This window comes from Rhinopithecus bieti, unplaced genomic scaffold (genome assembly GCF_001698545.2).
Source record: "Rhinopithecus bieti isolate Rb0 unplaced genomic scaffold, ASM169854v2 scaffold_28121, whole genome shotgun sequence".
In the NCBI taxonomy this organism is placed as follows: Eukaryota; Metazoa; Chordata; class Mammalia; order Primates; family Cercopithecidae; genus Rhinopithecus; species Rhinopithecus bieti.
Window position 1 is genome coordinate 384698 of NW_016813094.1, and position 16329 is coordinate 401026.

The 16329-nt window shown below is 39.8% G+C and overlaps 1 protein-coding gene across 1 annotated transcript in view; it reads right to left on the reverse strand.

The window, feature by feature from the left end:
• Positions 1-13314, reverse strand: part of GPC5 (glypican 5) — a gene marked incomplete at its 3' end in the record, with an annotated part of 366538 nt that extends 353224 nt beyond the window's left edge. The window contains exon 1 of the mRNA XM_017847628.1: positions 12755-13314. Coding sequence (XP_017703117.1) covers positions 12755-12917 — 163 coding nt within the window. The remainder of the gene's footprint in view (positions 1-12754) is intronic.
• Positions 13315-16329: the final 3015 nt, after the last annotated feature.

The following is a 16329-nucleotide window of genomic DNA, read 5'->3' on the forward strand; positions in this document are numbered from 1 at the left end:
GGCACTATTCACAATAGCAAAGACTTGGAATCAACCCAAATGTCCATCTGTGACAGACTGGATTAAGAAAATGTGGCACATATACACCATGGAATACTATGCAGCCATAAAAAAGGATGAGTTCGCGTCCTTTGTAGGGACATGGATGCAGCTGGAAACCATCATTCTTAGCCAACTATCACAAGAACAGAAAACCAAACACCACATGTTCTCACTCATCAGTGGGAACTGAACAATGAGATCACTTGGACCCTGGAAGGGGAATATCACACACCAGGGCCCATTATGGGGAGGGGGGAGGGATTGCATTGGGAGTTATACCTGATGTAAATGACGAGTTGATGGGTGCTGATGAGTTGATGGGTGCAGCACACTAACATGTCACAAGTATACATATGTAACAAACCTGCACGTTATGCACATGTACCCTAGAACTTAAAGTATAATAATAAAAAAAAAATTTAAAAAAAAGAAGAAAAAGAGCAGGATATAGGAAAGCTGTAAGGATCATGCAATATTCCCTAGCTAATAACCGTGGTGAGGTCACTGATACTGCCCCTTAAGGAACAGACAGAGTAAGTCGTTACAAGAATTCAGAGACTTGTAAGGACACTCGACAGGAGCTATGGTTTTAGGTAAAGGGTCATAACCAACCTGTAGTGACTCCATAAAGGTCAGACCTATGTCTGTCCTACTCCACTTGCCCAGTCCTTCTGTAGCTACTGCCACCCATCAACTGCCAGAGCCAAGAATGCCCACTGATAGAGCCCAGGAACAAATGGTAGAGTGGAGAGGGTTTCTGAAGGGGCAGACGGAGATTTGCCAGCACCCTCCACCCTTGTGCCTTTCATATGGAAGATAAGATCTTATCCCCAATATAGGGGATGTGCCAAGACCCTCAGCACTATGACATGCAAGAACACAATAAAGTAGAGAAGTAACTCCTACTCACTTGATGAAGGCAATCAAACATCATAGAATCTATCCCTACTCACATTAATTCAGCCTTAAAACCATCTTGTAGTTCCAGGCAAAGTACCTCCCCTTTATCTTAATTGAATTAATTGAAATAGCATTATTTTGCAAAAGTCCAGTGTTTTGTTTTTTTGTTTGTTTGTTTTTGAGACAGAGTCTCGCTCTGCCTTCCAGGCTGGAGTGCAGTGGTGCCATCTCGGCGCACTGCAAGCTCCGCCTCCTGGGTTCACACCATTCTCCTGCCTTCCTGAGTAACTGGGACCACAGTCACATGCCACCATGCCCAGCTAATTTGTGTATTTTTAGTAGAGATGGGATTTCATCATGTTGGCCAGGATGGTCTCCATCTCTTGACCTCGTGATCCACCCACCTCAGCCTCCCGACTTTCTGAGAGGTCGGGTCATTTGCTAAAGGTCACATAGCTAGTAAGTGATGGAGTCAAGACTAACCTATTTCAAAACTATAAATTCATCGTTATTCACTAAAATATGTGACCACAGGCCATTATCCTAAGCAAATTAACACAGGAATGGAAAACCAAATGCCACATGTTCTAACTTATAAGTGGGAGCTAAACACTGTGTTCTCATGGACATAAAGACGGGAAACACAGACACTGGGAACTACTAGAGAGGGGAGGGAGGGTGGTGGAAAAGGGTTGACAAACCATCTGTTGGAAATTATGCTAAGTAATGGGTGATGGGATCATTCATATCCTAAATCTCAGGATCATACAATATACCCAAGTAACAAACCTGCGCATGTTCCCCCTGAAACTAATATGAAAGTTGGGAGGAGAAATAAATAACACAGGCATCTTCCTCATTCACCAACAAAAAGAAAAGAAAATACGTGATCATAATATGCAACAAATAAGGTGATGAGTCTGCTTTTCCCATTTATTTATTCCATGACATTTTCATGGTTTGTCATAACTACTAGTTTTCCTTGTTATGTAAGATATTTCCAAAGAGGAATTGAATAGGAAATATTTTAAAACCTGAAGTTTTTTGTGTGCTTCTGAACTTATCAAAGGAAGAAGTAAAATTTGGTTCTGCTCTTGTAATGAAAACTCTTAACTATACAAACACAGATCCACATAGCTTCACCTAACAAATAGTACCCTGAAGAACTCATTGATTTCTCAGCTTTTTTAGTTTTGTCATGTTTTTCTTATTCCTTTTACCTTTTAAGTTGATCAAATACCTTTTTTAAAAATGACTTTTTTCCCCTAGAGTAAAATAAATTCCAAGCCTGGTGAGAACAGGCTGTTAATCTCTTCATTTTATTGACCTACTTTAGTTTTAGCTCATTAAACACAGACATCTCAATGATCAAAAGAAAATGAACCAAATGTAACTCGGTATAACCTTACCGAATAAGAGAGTTATTCAAAGAGCAAATAAATCTGCACAAGTAATTTGATATTGACAATCTTCCATTTAAAGAATATACATGTAATGAACAAGGACATCCAGAAATAATTTTTACGCTCATTTAATCAATGAAGACACAAACTCTTGATGTGCTTTTTATCCAATTCCCTTCTCAGATTTTATCTTCTCCCAAGGCAAATACTGAAGAAATTATGAACTAAATTATCTTGAAACTGTAAAACAAGGAAAAGCAAAAGACTAACAAAACAGCCGCAAAGATTATTTAATTATGTTGCCTGTAACGAATTATAAGAACTGAAATAGATTTGGTTATTATAGCACAGAGGAGAGAAAAACTAGTAATTTAAACCCATTATCTTAATAAGAGTAATAAAGAATTTAAGTTATGAGACAATATTTACTAGCTTTTAAATATAACTACATTTGAAACATATTTAATAGCTGGACCATATCTAATTATGCAGGTTTGTTTCATTAGCATTGACTTAAATAGTCTTTCTACTTAAGTAAAATTTCCTAGCAGTGCTTGTAAAATATCCTAAACAAATAACCAGCCACAATTCATACAGGAAAAATTATAATTTTCTATGATACCATTGAAAAGAGGTCTTGGCCGGGCGCGGTGGCTCAAGCCTGTAATCCCAGCACTTTGGGAGGCCGAGACGGGCGGATCACGAGACCATCCTGGCTAACACGGTGAAACCCCGTCTCTACTAAAAAATACAAAAAAAAAAAAAAAAACTAGCCGGGCGAGGTGGCGGGCGCCTGTAGTCCCAGCTACTCGGGAGGCTGAGGCAGGAGAATGGCGTAAACCCGGGAGGCGGAGCTTGCAGTGAGCTGAGATCCGGCCACTGCACTCCAGCCTGGGCAACAGAGCCAGACTCCGTCTCAAAAAAAAAAAAAAAAAAAAGAGGTCTTAAAGACTAGATAAACCTAGACATCCATCAGCAGATGAATGGACAAAGAAAATGTGGATATGATAGAGTACTATTCAGCCATCAAAAATAAGGAAATGCTGTCATTTGCAACAACATGGATGAACCTGGAGGATATTATATTAAGTGAAATAAACCAGGCACAAAAAGACAAACACCACGTGATCTCATTCATGTGGAATCTAAAAAGGTTGATCTCATAGAAATAGACAAGAGAATGGTGATTATCGGGAGCTGGAGCTGTGGGAGAGGAGGAAGAGTTGGAAAGATGTTGATCAAGGGACACATATTTACAGATAGATAAAAAGAATAAATTCAAGTGACCTATTACACAGCACGGTGACTACAGTTAATATGATATATTACATTCTTGAAAAATGCTAAGAGATTGAATGTTAAATGTCCTCACCACAACAAAAATGGGAACTAGGTGAGGTAATGCATAGTTTAATTAGCTAGGTTTAACCATTCCACAATGCATATGTACCGTGCTTCAAACCATCATGTTGTACATGGTAAATATACCCAGTTTTATCTGTCGATTTAAAGTAAATTTTTTAAATAGATACATATTTCTAAAATTGGAATTGTTGGAAATGTTTCAGAAACAGATTATACCTGCTACAGTCTATCATGTTTTGTGATTTAATAGCAATTATTTGTTTCCTTATTCTGAAAACGGTGGTCCCTCTGGTTGGTCTACAACAGAGACTGAAATCCAAGTCAGTGTCCTTTAACAAACAACGATCAGCTCAGGAATAGTTCCACAGATGAGTGATGTACACTTTACTCCCAACATGGGATTAACAAGGGTAAAAAATGGAAAAGCTGAATTCTTTTCTAGTTCCTTACTGTTAATTTCCTCATAGAAAAATACTATTTTGCAAAAAATAAAAAATTCAAATAATATACAAGCCAACCCATTCCAGAGCCAAATGCAAATTATAACTGCTCACTTCTATTTGTCTCCATTCTCTCAACAACAGATCAATGCTCTAAGGCAGATCAGTTGCCCCGCTACATGACGGTAACAGCTGTGCAAATGAATTCTTTAGATGTTAAGTAATTTTCTTTTCCTTACAGGACATTTGAGAATACTCCTTTCTAAACCTTTGTCTGGCAACTCATTTACTCCATTTCAAAAATGTTAGATAGCAGATAAAATTCCTTTAAATTTAAAAGGTTTGGTCACTTTATAAAATTTGTGACAGTTATGTAAGCAAAATTAACCCCACAAAACAATTCATTCAACACAACTAAGCCCATACACATTTTAAGAAACTTCACTCTCTATATTTCTCATTCTACTACTAATATTAAGCATTAAAAAATAATTAAACACAATAAATAACCTATTAGGTAACTACAAAAATAAGGTGAATTCTACAAATAACTATTTATTTATAAATGTTGGCCTAATCACAGAACCAAAAAGGAAATCAATCACAGATCCTCCTCTCAAATAGCCTATAGTCTAGTAAGAAGAAAGAAATATATTTAAAATCAGTATTGCTACTTTGAGTCCCTGCCTTCCATTCGAAATAAGTATTGACCCATATGTGGTAAGTTTCAGGATGTCAAGGCTAATCAAAGAAAATACAGGACCACAAGATGGCAGTAGTACAAAAGGAGCTTTATTTGGGTGGTGCTTTGACAGGTTGCCAAGAGGCTGAAGTCCCTCACAACAGGAGACCTTCCAGAGACAATGGTGCCTGGCTACCACCCAGAAGGCAAAGATGACAAGAAAACTCCCAGGAGAAGGGGAAATTGGAGAGGGTGCTTGCACGTCTAGGTGATATCACTTACTAGAAAATAGGAAGTCTCTGGGTCAGAGAGCTTTCAAGGGTATCAATGGCTTGGGGTCTTTTAGTGTCCCACAGTTTATTTTATCTATGGTTAGCAGGCATTCAGTTAAATTTTGTCAGCGATGCAAAGCAGGTAGGTTTTAAATGGCTAAAAGTAAGTTTATTTGAGCTATATTTAAAGCAACTGGATGTATAAAAATCAGAGTTGGGTACCATTTGGTTTTGGGCTAATGGTCCTAGCCTGCTGTGAAGAAGTAAGAAAAACATGGGGGTCCATCTTCAACCCATTTATATAACATCACAAAACAAAAAATATCATCGGACACAGAAGCAGAATCTGAGATATTCAGTATCCACAGGTGTATGTCTAGAGTTTAACTTAAGAATCAGAGTTCAAAAGATGTATCAAAATACTCCTTAAAGCTTTATTAAATTATTCAACAATTATTTAAACTCTTATTCTCTGCCAAGCCCTGTTCTACGCACCAGATACTCTACAGTCAATAAGGTACGCATTAGGACTGGCTACATAATTTGCAGAGCCCAATGCAAAAAGAAAATGCAGGGACTTTTGTTCAAATTTCAATTAGGGTCAGGCATGGTGGCTCACAACTATAATCCCAGCATTTTGGGACACCTAGGCATGCAGACTGCTTGAGCCCAGGAGTTCAAGACCAGCCTGTGCAAGGTGGCAGAACCCCATCTATACAAAAAAATATAAAAATTTGCCAGGCATGGTGGCATGCACCTATGGGCCCAGCTACTCAGAAGGCTGAGGTGGGAGAACTACCTGAACCTAGGTAGTTCAAGGCTGTAGTGAGCTGTGATTGTACCACTGCACTCCAGTCTGGGTGACAGAGTGAGACCCTGTCTGAACAACAAAAAATTTCAATAGGGTGATTAGAGAACATTAAACCAACGACACGGTTCATCTGAGTGTAGGTTCTTGCTTGACTGCACAGGTCACATGCCCAGGAAAATGACCCTAGCAGGTATGTTCTCTATCTCCACCATGTACACAACCTAGTGGCAAAAGACGTAGAGTTAAAACAAAGAAAAGGAACGTGGCGCCATAAAAAGTGCCATGCAGGAAACAAAAAGGATTCCACAATAACAAGCAGTGTAACCTAGTTTAGTGAACTTGAGAAAGGCCTCTGTGAAGAGCTGACATTTAAGCTAAGACATGCAAACAAGCCAACTACACAGTCTGTGTGTGTGAAGGACCCATAGGTTGAAGAGTTCACACCTGTGGTTTTCAATAAGGACAAGTTTGCCTCCCACAGGACAGCTGGCAAAGTCAGGAGTCATTTTTGGTCATCACAACTTGGTGGAGAGTGGTAACGCCATTGGTATCTAGTGGATGGAGGTGACAGATGCTTCTAAACATCCTACAATACATAGGACAGCACCCCACAACAAAGAATTGCCAATCCCCCAATGTCAATGGCACTCAGGTTGAAAAGCCCTAATGTGTAGTAATGTAGATCATGTACAAAGCCATGAGTTGTGTAAGAGTTTGGCATGTGTGCCTTTGATGTCCTCGGCCATGTGACTTTATTGTAGAGAATACTAGAAACCTGCAGTTCTAAAGACAAAGATGAATTTAATTTATGCTACAGAGATTTAATGCAATACTATACAGCCACTTAAAAAAATCAGGCTTAGAAAGATATTTAACAGCGTGGGAAATGGGAAATAAAGATATGTTCATAATTAGAAAAGGCTTGTTTTTCAAAAAGGAAATTATTCTATGTTCTTTCAAAAAATAGTCATGCTTAGCAGGGAGCTGATGAGCATGCTAAAAAGACAATGCAAAGGCGTTTTGGCGGTAATTTCTAGATGGTAAAATTATTTTACTTTATTTGTACTTTTCATACATTCTTCCATAAAAACACGGAAGTATAACATCTCCTTTTCTTTCTATAAAAGTGCACTGCACATTCAACTTACATAGTAGCCATAGGTGGACCTGATGCAGCTAATCATAGGCTGTGCTGTTTGTCGTGATTCATAGAGAAATGAATAATCATTTTAGCATAATTTGGGCAATCTCATTAGTGAAATGGAAGATTTACTAAAACTGAAAAGTTCAAGAATTGAGAGCATAATCAGTGCTGCCTTTTCTTCTTGTTGAAGGTCAGAACTCTATAAAAGAAAGGTAGATATGGAAAATGGCTATTGTCTATTAAAATTAATGGCTATTGTTACTTAACCAAGTAGATCAGATACTACATTCACAGAGAATCTATTTCAACGGGCATATGTTTGAAGTCTCCCATAACCCCATTTTAACAAATCAGATCTGTTGTTTGTTGGCTCAACAGTTATACCAAGAGACCATTCATCTATGAATCATGGTTGATCATCTATGAATCAACCTAGCTAGAATGTTGTTCTTGGTCTTACCAGGTAACTATAAAAGAAATGTTGTAGATTTAGAAAGTGTTCTCATCAAATATAAGGACAATGTGAAAGTGGATTATACACACACACATACATGTACATACCAGAAATATCTATTTTCCAGAAAGCTTAACAGGCTAGAAACAAGGAAAAATAATAGGGATTGGGGGGTGATAAGTGGAAAATATTATTCTTAAGTTCCTCAAGTTGTACCCTTCCTAAGCCAATTATACAACTATAGGATGTTGGACATTTGGCAAAATGGAACTTAAATTATGGGATGGAGGGAGAATGGGGATGCATATAATATTTGTAGTTGATGCACAAGATTTATAGTTGACACCAATATTTACAATTGACGCCACAAGGGAATATATGTGATCAGTATAATTCAGCACCTGATGAGCCATTGGATTCTATGACCCTAAAGTAGAAAATCAAACTCACTTCTCCACCATTAAGATGCACTAAACGAAATTAGCTGGGCGTGCTGGTGGGCGCCTGTAGTCCCAGCTACTCGGGAGGCTGAGGCAGGAGAATGGCGTGCACCCGGGAGGCGGAGCTTGCAGTGGCTCGAGATCGTGCCATTGCACTCCAGCCTGGGCAACAGAGTGAGACTCCGTCTCAAACACAAAACAAAACAAAAAAAAAGATGCACTAAACGCCTAGAGAAAAATGAAACACATGATTCTCTTAGATATCGAAGCACAGACTGGACTTCCCAAGGGAAAAGGTGACAAACTGTCCTGGCAATGGAACTGGGCCTTGATGCTCACAATTCAAGATAAGTAACATTCACAGAATTAGAAAACAATGATGAGCAAGACCTCTTGGGACCTGTAGTATAAAAGGATGGGGAGAAAGGCACTCTGCCTTTCTAACTAAAATAACTAAACATTCCCCTCTTTTGACACTAGCTACTACTGCTTCTTTATTTATGACAACTAACCCTACCTTAATCTTTCTAACACCTAGATAAAAGTTATCAAAATAGCCAATTCCTGAATTGTCCCACTTCATTAAACCTTCCTTATAATAGCCCACCACAAGCCCAAATCCCATAAAAAGCCCTCCCAACTACCTACTACCAAACTCTCTAGAGTTCCTTTGGTATGCAATCTCCCTTGCTGCAACAAACAAAATGAATCTAATTTTACTACATCTTGTTTCCGGAGGTTCTTGGCTGGTGGGCTTCAACCCAGGGCAATCCTGATGTTAATCATCTGCCCCAATGTCACACGACGGGTCCCAATTCTGGCTTTGGAAATCTGATCACCATAAATACGTTGTTCAAACAGCAAAACTGGTTAATTCATGAGAAACAGAGTCCCAGTTTCAGATTACTGTCCATGAGTGACTATAGTCACCAACATTCTAATTGTGTGAATCTGTAAACCACCTTAGAAGCACTATTTTACCTCCCTACAGACAGATGGTGGTGTGGCAGTGGCGGCAGTGGTTATGAGCGTTGCAGCTAGCAGTGGCACAGCCTTGTTTCATTGAGGCTTATTTGTTCACAAAAATAAACAAAATATTCACCATAATGTAACAGATATCACTTCAGATAAAATACATTTCCCAAATTGAAAATAATCATTGAAACCAACTTGTTATTATAAAACATCTTTGATCTATAAAGACCTAAAATTAAAATGTCATCCTTAAAAATCAAGTTAAAATCAAGACACTAAACAAAAAAAATTATAATGAAAACATGAACATATTTTCAGCACTTACTATGTGCCTGGATTTCTGACATTTTACATTATTTCATTTTATCTATGCAAACACTTTTTAAAAAAATACTATGTATAAATGAGAAAACAGAGGTTCAAGATGATAATTTATCTGTGAAGCAGAACTACAGGTGGCAGAACCAAGTTTTAAAAGCCAAATGTCTATCCAGTAATTCCAAACTCCAAGGTTACCAAGCAGATCATTTTTCCTAGGTGTGAGAGTGAAACTACACTGTCCTTGGAGCAATAATAAAATTCGATTATAATGAAAGCAGTTAAAAAAAAACAAAAACAACTTCAGAGCACTGCTTACAGTGTCTTTTAGTATTAAAATTTCACTTAACCATGTCAAGAGTTTATTTTTATTATTCTATTTATAGCCAAAATATACCAAGGAAGTTACTTTCACAGACTACTTAATATAGAGAGTATACTTGCTATAGAGTTCTATATCAACAAACACACATTTCAAAAAATAGTTGGTATATAAATTATCTAAATATATTCCTTACTCTTTTGATAAACTTCCTCTTTCTGAACTATCCTCTAAAAGAGGCATGTGTGAACTATGCACAATGCATGTGCAAAGAGAATTTTAATAGAAAAGCATTATCCCCATCCCCAATAAATAAAATAAAAATGAAAAGACCTTTAAAAGACACTTTCAGTAACAGTTCTTTTCCAAATAAAATAAACAAGAGCAAAGGGCACCTTGACTACTACTTAGAAAATAAAATCAGAACACAGGGAAATCTGTAATTCTAATCACATTGACACCTTCTCCCCTTTTTTACATTTCTCATCCAAACATCCTTAGGAGCTCAATAGGCTTAAAAGAATTGGAGCAGGGTAGAGAACAAAGGTGAGGGGAATCTGAGAAACGGTTTAAATCACTGCTCTCACAATTTTAATAATTTCAATTTGGATAGCATTTTTTTCAGAAGAAGTAAAAGTCACAAAGGTAGGAAGAAACTAAAAACTTATTCTACCTTCTTATATTATACAAACTGCATTTTGGCTAGACATCTCAGGGATTAACCACTGTGAAGCCCATGTGAACAAGAATGCAAGACAAGCAGTAAAAATATTCAACTTCCAAAATATATATATATATATAGTATATATATCAAATTAAATGTGTTTTAGTCAGTGAAAGGCTACGTGCTAAATGAATACATTTGTTAAAAGATATTACTATTTGTATTCTCATGTAGAAATGACTAAAGCATGTTCTTTCTTGAGATTGAGGATAATCTTAGAATATATGATAGTCAATTACCATATTCAATCACGTTAAATGTTGTAGATCATATATAAATACAAAAAGAAAGAAAAGTATTTACTAAGCATGTGGTATGTTTGGTTTACTCAATTTGGGATTGAGGGATTTTTTTAGAGAGATGAGAGGAATCAGTGCTTAAAAAACAGTTTAATATTTTGCTGAATTGTTTGTAAAAGGATGACCAACAATACAGACACAAAACTTCGGAATTACATCAAATTCCTATATGAATGCCTTTTTTGGGGCAGTGGGTATAAATCAGCAAAGTACTTTTACTTTTGTGTGACTTTTCTTAGTGAAAATATTAAAGGAACTTAGCTTTTCTTTTCACTAGTACCACTGATGTCTCTAAGCCTCTTCTGTGAGTGCTCCGGTGATTCCTCCATCACCTTCAGCCACAGATTTGAAAAAGGTACTAGCAATAGGAAAACAATCCAGAGTGACTTAGAAAAGAAAGATTCCTTGCCGTCATGGCACTTTTATGTGCGTCATGTGTATCAAATGCAAATAATTACAGTCATTTCTCTCTCCTTAGGACACAGCTTTAGTTTTCCCTGACATCCTGGTAAGACACTGCCTCAGTGACTGATACTCTGGAAAGTTCATCTTCAAAAGAGATGAACACCCAATCAATGTGTTGCATTCAGCAGATACCAGAAATACTGAGATACCAGAGTGGAGTGAATTCAGGGCCTTACTGGGGAGAAGGGGCTGGCCGTCAACATTCGGTGAACATAAGCAGGCATGGTTACAATATTTGAGGGGTAAAAACCTAATAATTCAGGTGAGGATCTCACATCATAACACTCTCACCACCCACACACACAAACTCACTTTAGTTTTATCAGCAGCCGATAAGTGAGATTTACTTCCTAACGAAAAGAATGCACTAAGACAACTACAGATCTATAAGGTGATATTTTGTTTAGGGATAGAAGAATCGCCCTAAACTGAGAATGTCAACTTTGTTTCAAGTAATATAGAAAAAGCACCTAGTACCAAACAGGTATACAAATAAATAACTGGGTTTAAGACTGGTCATGTAAACTCAAATGGAGTCAATGTTTCCGAATGCCTAGATTTTCTTTCTGGGATGACTTAAAATTGAGTTCACAACAAGCAAAGCAGTCAAGAAAAGCGGCTACAGCTCACAGCTCCTCAGTGCTACAAGCAAGTCCCCCAACCGTGGAAACTCAAACAGAAGATGGATTTTAGACTTAAGCGTCCTCCACAAGTTCTTTGTTCAACCAATAACCTCACAGATTCGTCTGTGTTGGCTTCATAGTCACAGCCACGGCTCTAGTAAGACCTTACTTGGCTCCAGACACCTGCTCTTACGTTTCACAGCTACGACCTATTCTTCCAGACAGAACCTACCCTGGAACTCCCACCAGCAGAAGGAAACTGGTGCGGTGAAAACGGGGAGCAGGGTTCGAAAGCATAGGCAAAAGGCGCTCACAGGAAGCATGATCCACGCTGGCCACACAAACTGTATCTTTCCCTTTGGAACGCTGGTATATCTCATTCATGTCAAGTGACTCCCCAGTACCTTCGGTTTGATCGCCTGTTGCCATAAACACTTTTCAGGCTAAAAACTACCTCGTGGTGCTGGGAGACACACTGGGTTGTTGGGTTCCTCCAAGCAGGGCTTGATGCCAGGGCACAGAGGGGCAGCTAAGGGTCACGTCTCTGGGTGCACAGGGTCCAAGTCCTAATTACAGAGGAGACCGGCTGCCCTTGTCTGTGCCCCATTCTCCAGCAAAGGGGTATATCGCAGGTGTGTGATTTTTAGTACCAAACTTGGGGCGATCGAATTCAGTTCCCTCCACCTTATGAGAAAACAGCAAACCGAAATCCCCAGTGGGGCACTGGTGAAATTCCTACTCGGAAGAGAAACGCAGTTAGACTGCGCGTGTCCCTCGCCCTGATGTCTGCTTTCCTGGTTCCTTCCAACTCATCCTCCGAGGCTAAGGGAGCCGGGCGGGAAGCAGATGCCCAGAATCGGGCTTCGTCGCAGGCGTGGTTAGGGGTCCCCAGAGCTGCGCTGCACTGCACTCAGGCTATCCGCACCGAGCATCCCCGGAGGCCTCCCTGGGATTCACCCTGCGCGGATGCAGGGCCCGAAAGGTCATCTTCCCACGAGTGCCACCAAGGGAGCCTGGGGCAGTGAAGGCCAGGCTCGGACGCCCCTGACCCAGCGACCCCCTCATTGCCCCTTACCTGCCCGCGGCGAATCCGGCAGCCCCCTGACAGCTCCCAGCAGCCGCCACTGGAAAAGTTTCCGAACTTCTTCGCAGGTCTGCACGCCCTCGCTGCGGGCGGACCCAACCAAGGCCAGGAGGAGGAGGCAGCGAAAGCCCACCGGCCAGGTCTGTGCGTCCATCCTCGCCGTCCTGGTCCCCTTTACCCCGCAGAGGACCCCACTCGCCCCGCGCGCCCTGGCTGAGCTTCAGGCGTGGAAGACACGGCTGCCGAGGCTCTCGAGCGGTGCGAGCCGACTGCGGGGGGTACGGACCGCCCGCAGGCACCGGCTTCACCTGGGAGCACTTAGCTCTTCCCAGAGGAGGCCCTAAGCTGAGACACCAGAGTTTTCGAGCTGAGCACCGTCTGGTCTTCTTCCCCAGCCGAGGCGAGTGGGCGCTGGGCGGAGCGAAGAAAACTAGTGGAGCCGCAGGGAGCCCGCGAGCATCTGGCTCTGGCCACCACTGCTGCCACTGTTGCAGTTGCCGCTGCCGCTGCCACCGCCGCCTCCGCCTCCGCCGGCTCGGCTCGCAGCCGCTAACCTGGAATGTGCCCGCTTGTCTGCCCTCCGCGGAAGCCCCGCCCCGCACGCCCCGCCCCGCGAACAGGCCACGCCCCCGCCACAGCCCCTGCGCGCTGTCCGGCTCCGCACCCGCTGAGATGCTGTCCTGCCGGGCCCAGGGCTGAAGACTCGGAGCAACATTGATGTAGATAAATAAAACGAGCAACATCGATGCAGATAAATAAAACGAAACCCGGACCTCGCTCTCCCAGTCCATTCTGGGGAAGAATTATCTGTTAAAAACAGAGAATGTATAAATAGGATCAGAGAAGACAAGAGATGACAAACACCAACTGGAACTAAGAAATATCTATGTAATCAAGGTCCTCAATACATAGGAATTTGAATTCTAATTGCATTAAATAGAATCTGGACATAATACAAAAAACAAAAACTATCTACAGTTAAAGATTTCAATTGAGAGACTTCATAACACTTAGGTTTTTAAAGAGTGCACATGAGAAGCTTTTTTTTTAATTGCTTTGTGTTACTGCTTAGGAACAGTTTTCTATAACATTATGATTTTCTGAAAGACGGTGTAAGTATTACAATCAAGCTTTATCACATTCTTATCACAATGAAGTCTAGTTTTAAGTCTCTTATCACCATTTAGCATCATATTTTACTTCAGCACTTTGTATCTGTGGGGCCCCTCTGAGCTTTATCACTTCTGGAATTTCTTTAAAATATTTTTCAGAGAGCAACTAAGTTCAGAGTGCTCAGGGGAGTTCCTCACAAAGAATACAGAACAATAAAGACTTTAAGCAATTGTAAAATGGCAAAGGAATTTTGTCAGTTTACAGTTTACAAGAGGAATGCGTTATGCACCAGAAACCAAAGGGCAGGTGCATTTTGTAAATGTGATTGACTCAACAATTAAGCCTGTAAGAGTGTCTCAATCCACAGCCACTTGAAGAGAGTACTCCTTCTGTAAAATAAACTAGTTAAAAGCACAAGCAGGCGGGACAATGAATGATTTAAGGAATTTCATCTCAAATTTGAACCCCTACCAAGAGATAGTAGTGAAAAACTTCATGTCTTAGTGAAGACTTTTAATGAACATTTGATATCAAAGGCAGCGCTTTCAGCAGTATATCACTTGCTTTAAAACCATTCCAGGGCAATGACTGAGACACTGCTTCAGAGTGAAATCATGCTACTTGGTGTTCGGCATCAGTTTTCTGAATATGAGATTTTGTTTCAAAGGGCAGTGCTCTTCATGAATCTCTCCAGCTCTAACCACCCAGCATGGAAAGATTGCCTGGAAGTCAGCTATATCTATGAAAAGAAACAAGAAAAACCATGAGAATGTATATAGTGCTTATGGGGGTCAGATAATATTCTAAGTACTTTATGGAAATGAATTCACTCATTTAATCTTTATAACAACCTTATAAAGTAGTTACTACTGTAATTGTTTTACAGATGAGGAAACAGGAACAGAGAGGACAAGTGACTTACTGAGTGCCTAAGGTAAGTGACAAAGCCAGAAATCAAACTGAGGTTTCCAAATCCAGACTGCATGCGCTTCTACAGAGGCTCTCTTTGACTATTTTATGGTACACAAAAACCCATCAGGTTTCACCAAAGGCCTTTGGGCAGGAATACCAAAGGCTGTTTATTCATTTATCAGATTTTTACTAGTAAATATGCATAATTTCTATCTATATAACTGTATTCTACTAGAATTATTTGTATCTCAATATAAGGCTAATAAATTCCCAAGTTTTTCTAAAACATCTTTATTCTTACCAAGATCTCTCCTTGATAGATTTGATCATCATAGACTCTTAGCATCAAAAAGATCCTTAAATTACCATCTAACACATTAACTGGAATCTCTAAAACAGTATATCTTGCAAGAATAAAAATCAAAAACACAACTGAATATTGATGGTTCAGTAAAAGCTAATCAACTAATACATATTGGTTGAACACATACAATTTTTTAAATCACTATTCTAGGCTTAACAGGAGTTTAAAGAGACATGCAAGCAAGTTTTCTCAGTGATTTTATAAGTTAACAAAACAGGTGGGAGGTCATTTATAGAAATGCCATAGGAACTAACAAGAATATATTTAGTCTGTATAAAATATCCCCATTAACAAAAAATAAATATATTTTCCTTCTACCTCTTATCCATAACTGCTAGCAAAGGGGATGAGCCAGCATGTAGCCTGGAAGGGCATCTTCCTATTAGTATCTCTAAGCCCACCACGCAAGGCAACAATATGCCTGCTACTGAAGCTGCCAAGCTTCAAAACAAGTTTTCTAGTTCCACCTAGAACACAATGCCACGATCCCTTTCATAAGAACATTCTAGAGCAACCTCTGCAAATTGTACCATAACTAGCCTTTTATTCAATTTACTGGTAAACATTACAAATGAAGCTAGGGAAAACTTTCCATAATTTGATAGTTATAATGCCTTGTTTTTCAAAAGGTATTCAAAAAATGTATTGAATGTCTTTTATGTAATAGGCACTGTGCTTTGCTTTCAAAATACCAATACGCTTGGATAGGAGAATCTTTAAATGGTCATTACTTAAAATACACCTTAGTAATATTCTAAATGCAAAACTTCCCTGATACTTTCTATGTAACTGTGTATATGTTTATGGTTTGTCAACTTAGGACCTTGTAAAGAGAAATGAAAAACCTTGGCCGGGTGTGGTGTTCACGCCTGTAATCCCAGCACTTTGGGAGGCTGAGGCAGGTGGATCACGAGGTCAGGAGATCGAGACCATCTGGCCAACATGGTGAAACTCCATCTCTACTAAAAATATGAAAATAAGCTGGGTGTGGTGGCCCGTGCCTGTAATCCCAGCAACTCGGGAGGCTGAGGCAGGAGAATCGCTTGAACCCAGGAGGCAGAGATTGCAGTGAGCCCAGATCACACCATAGCACTCCAGCCTGGGGAGAGAGACTCCACCTCAAAAAAAAAAAAAAAAAAAAAAAAAAAAAAAAAAAAAAAAAAAAAAGCCCCCCCAC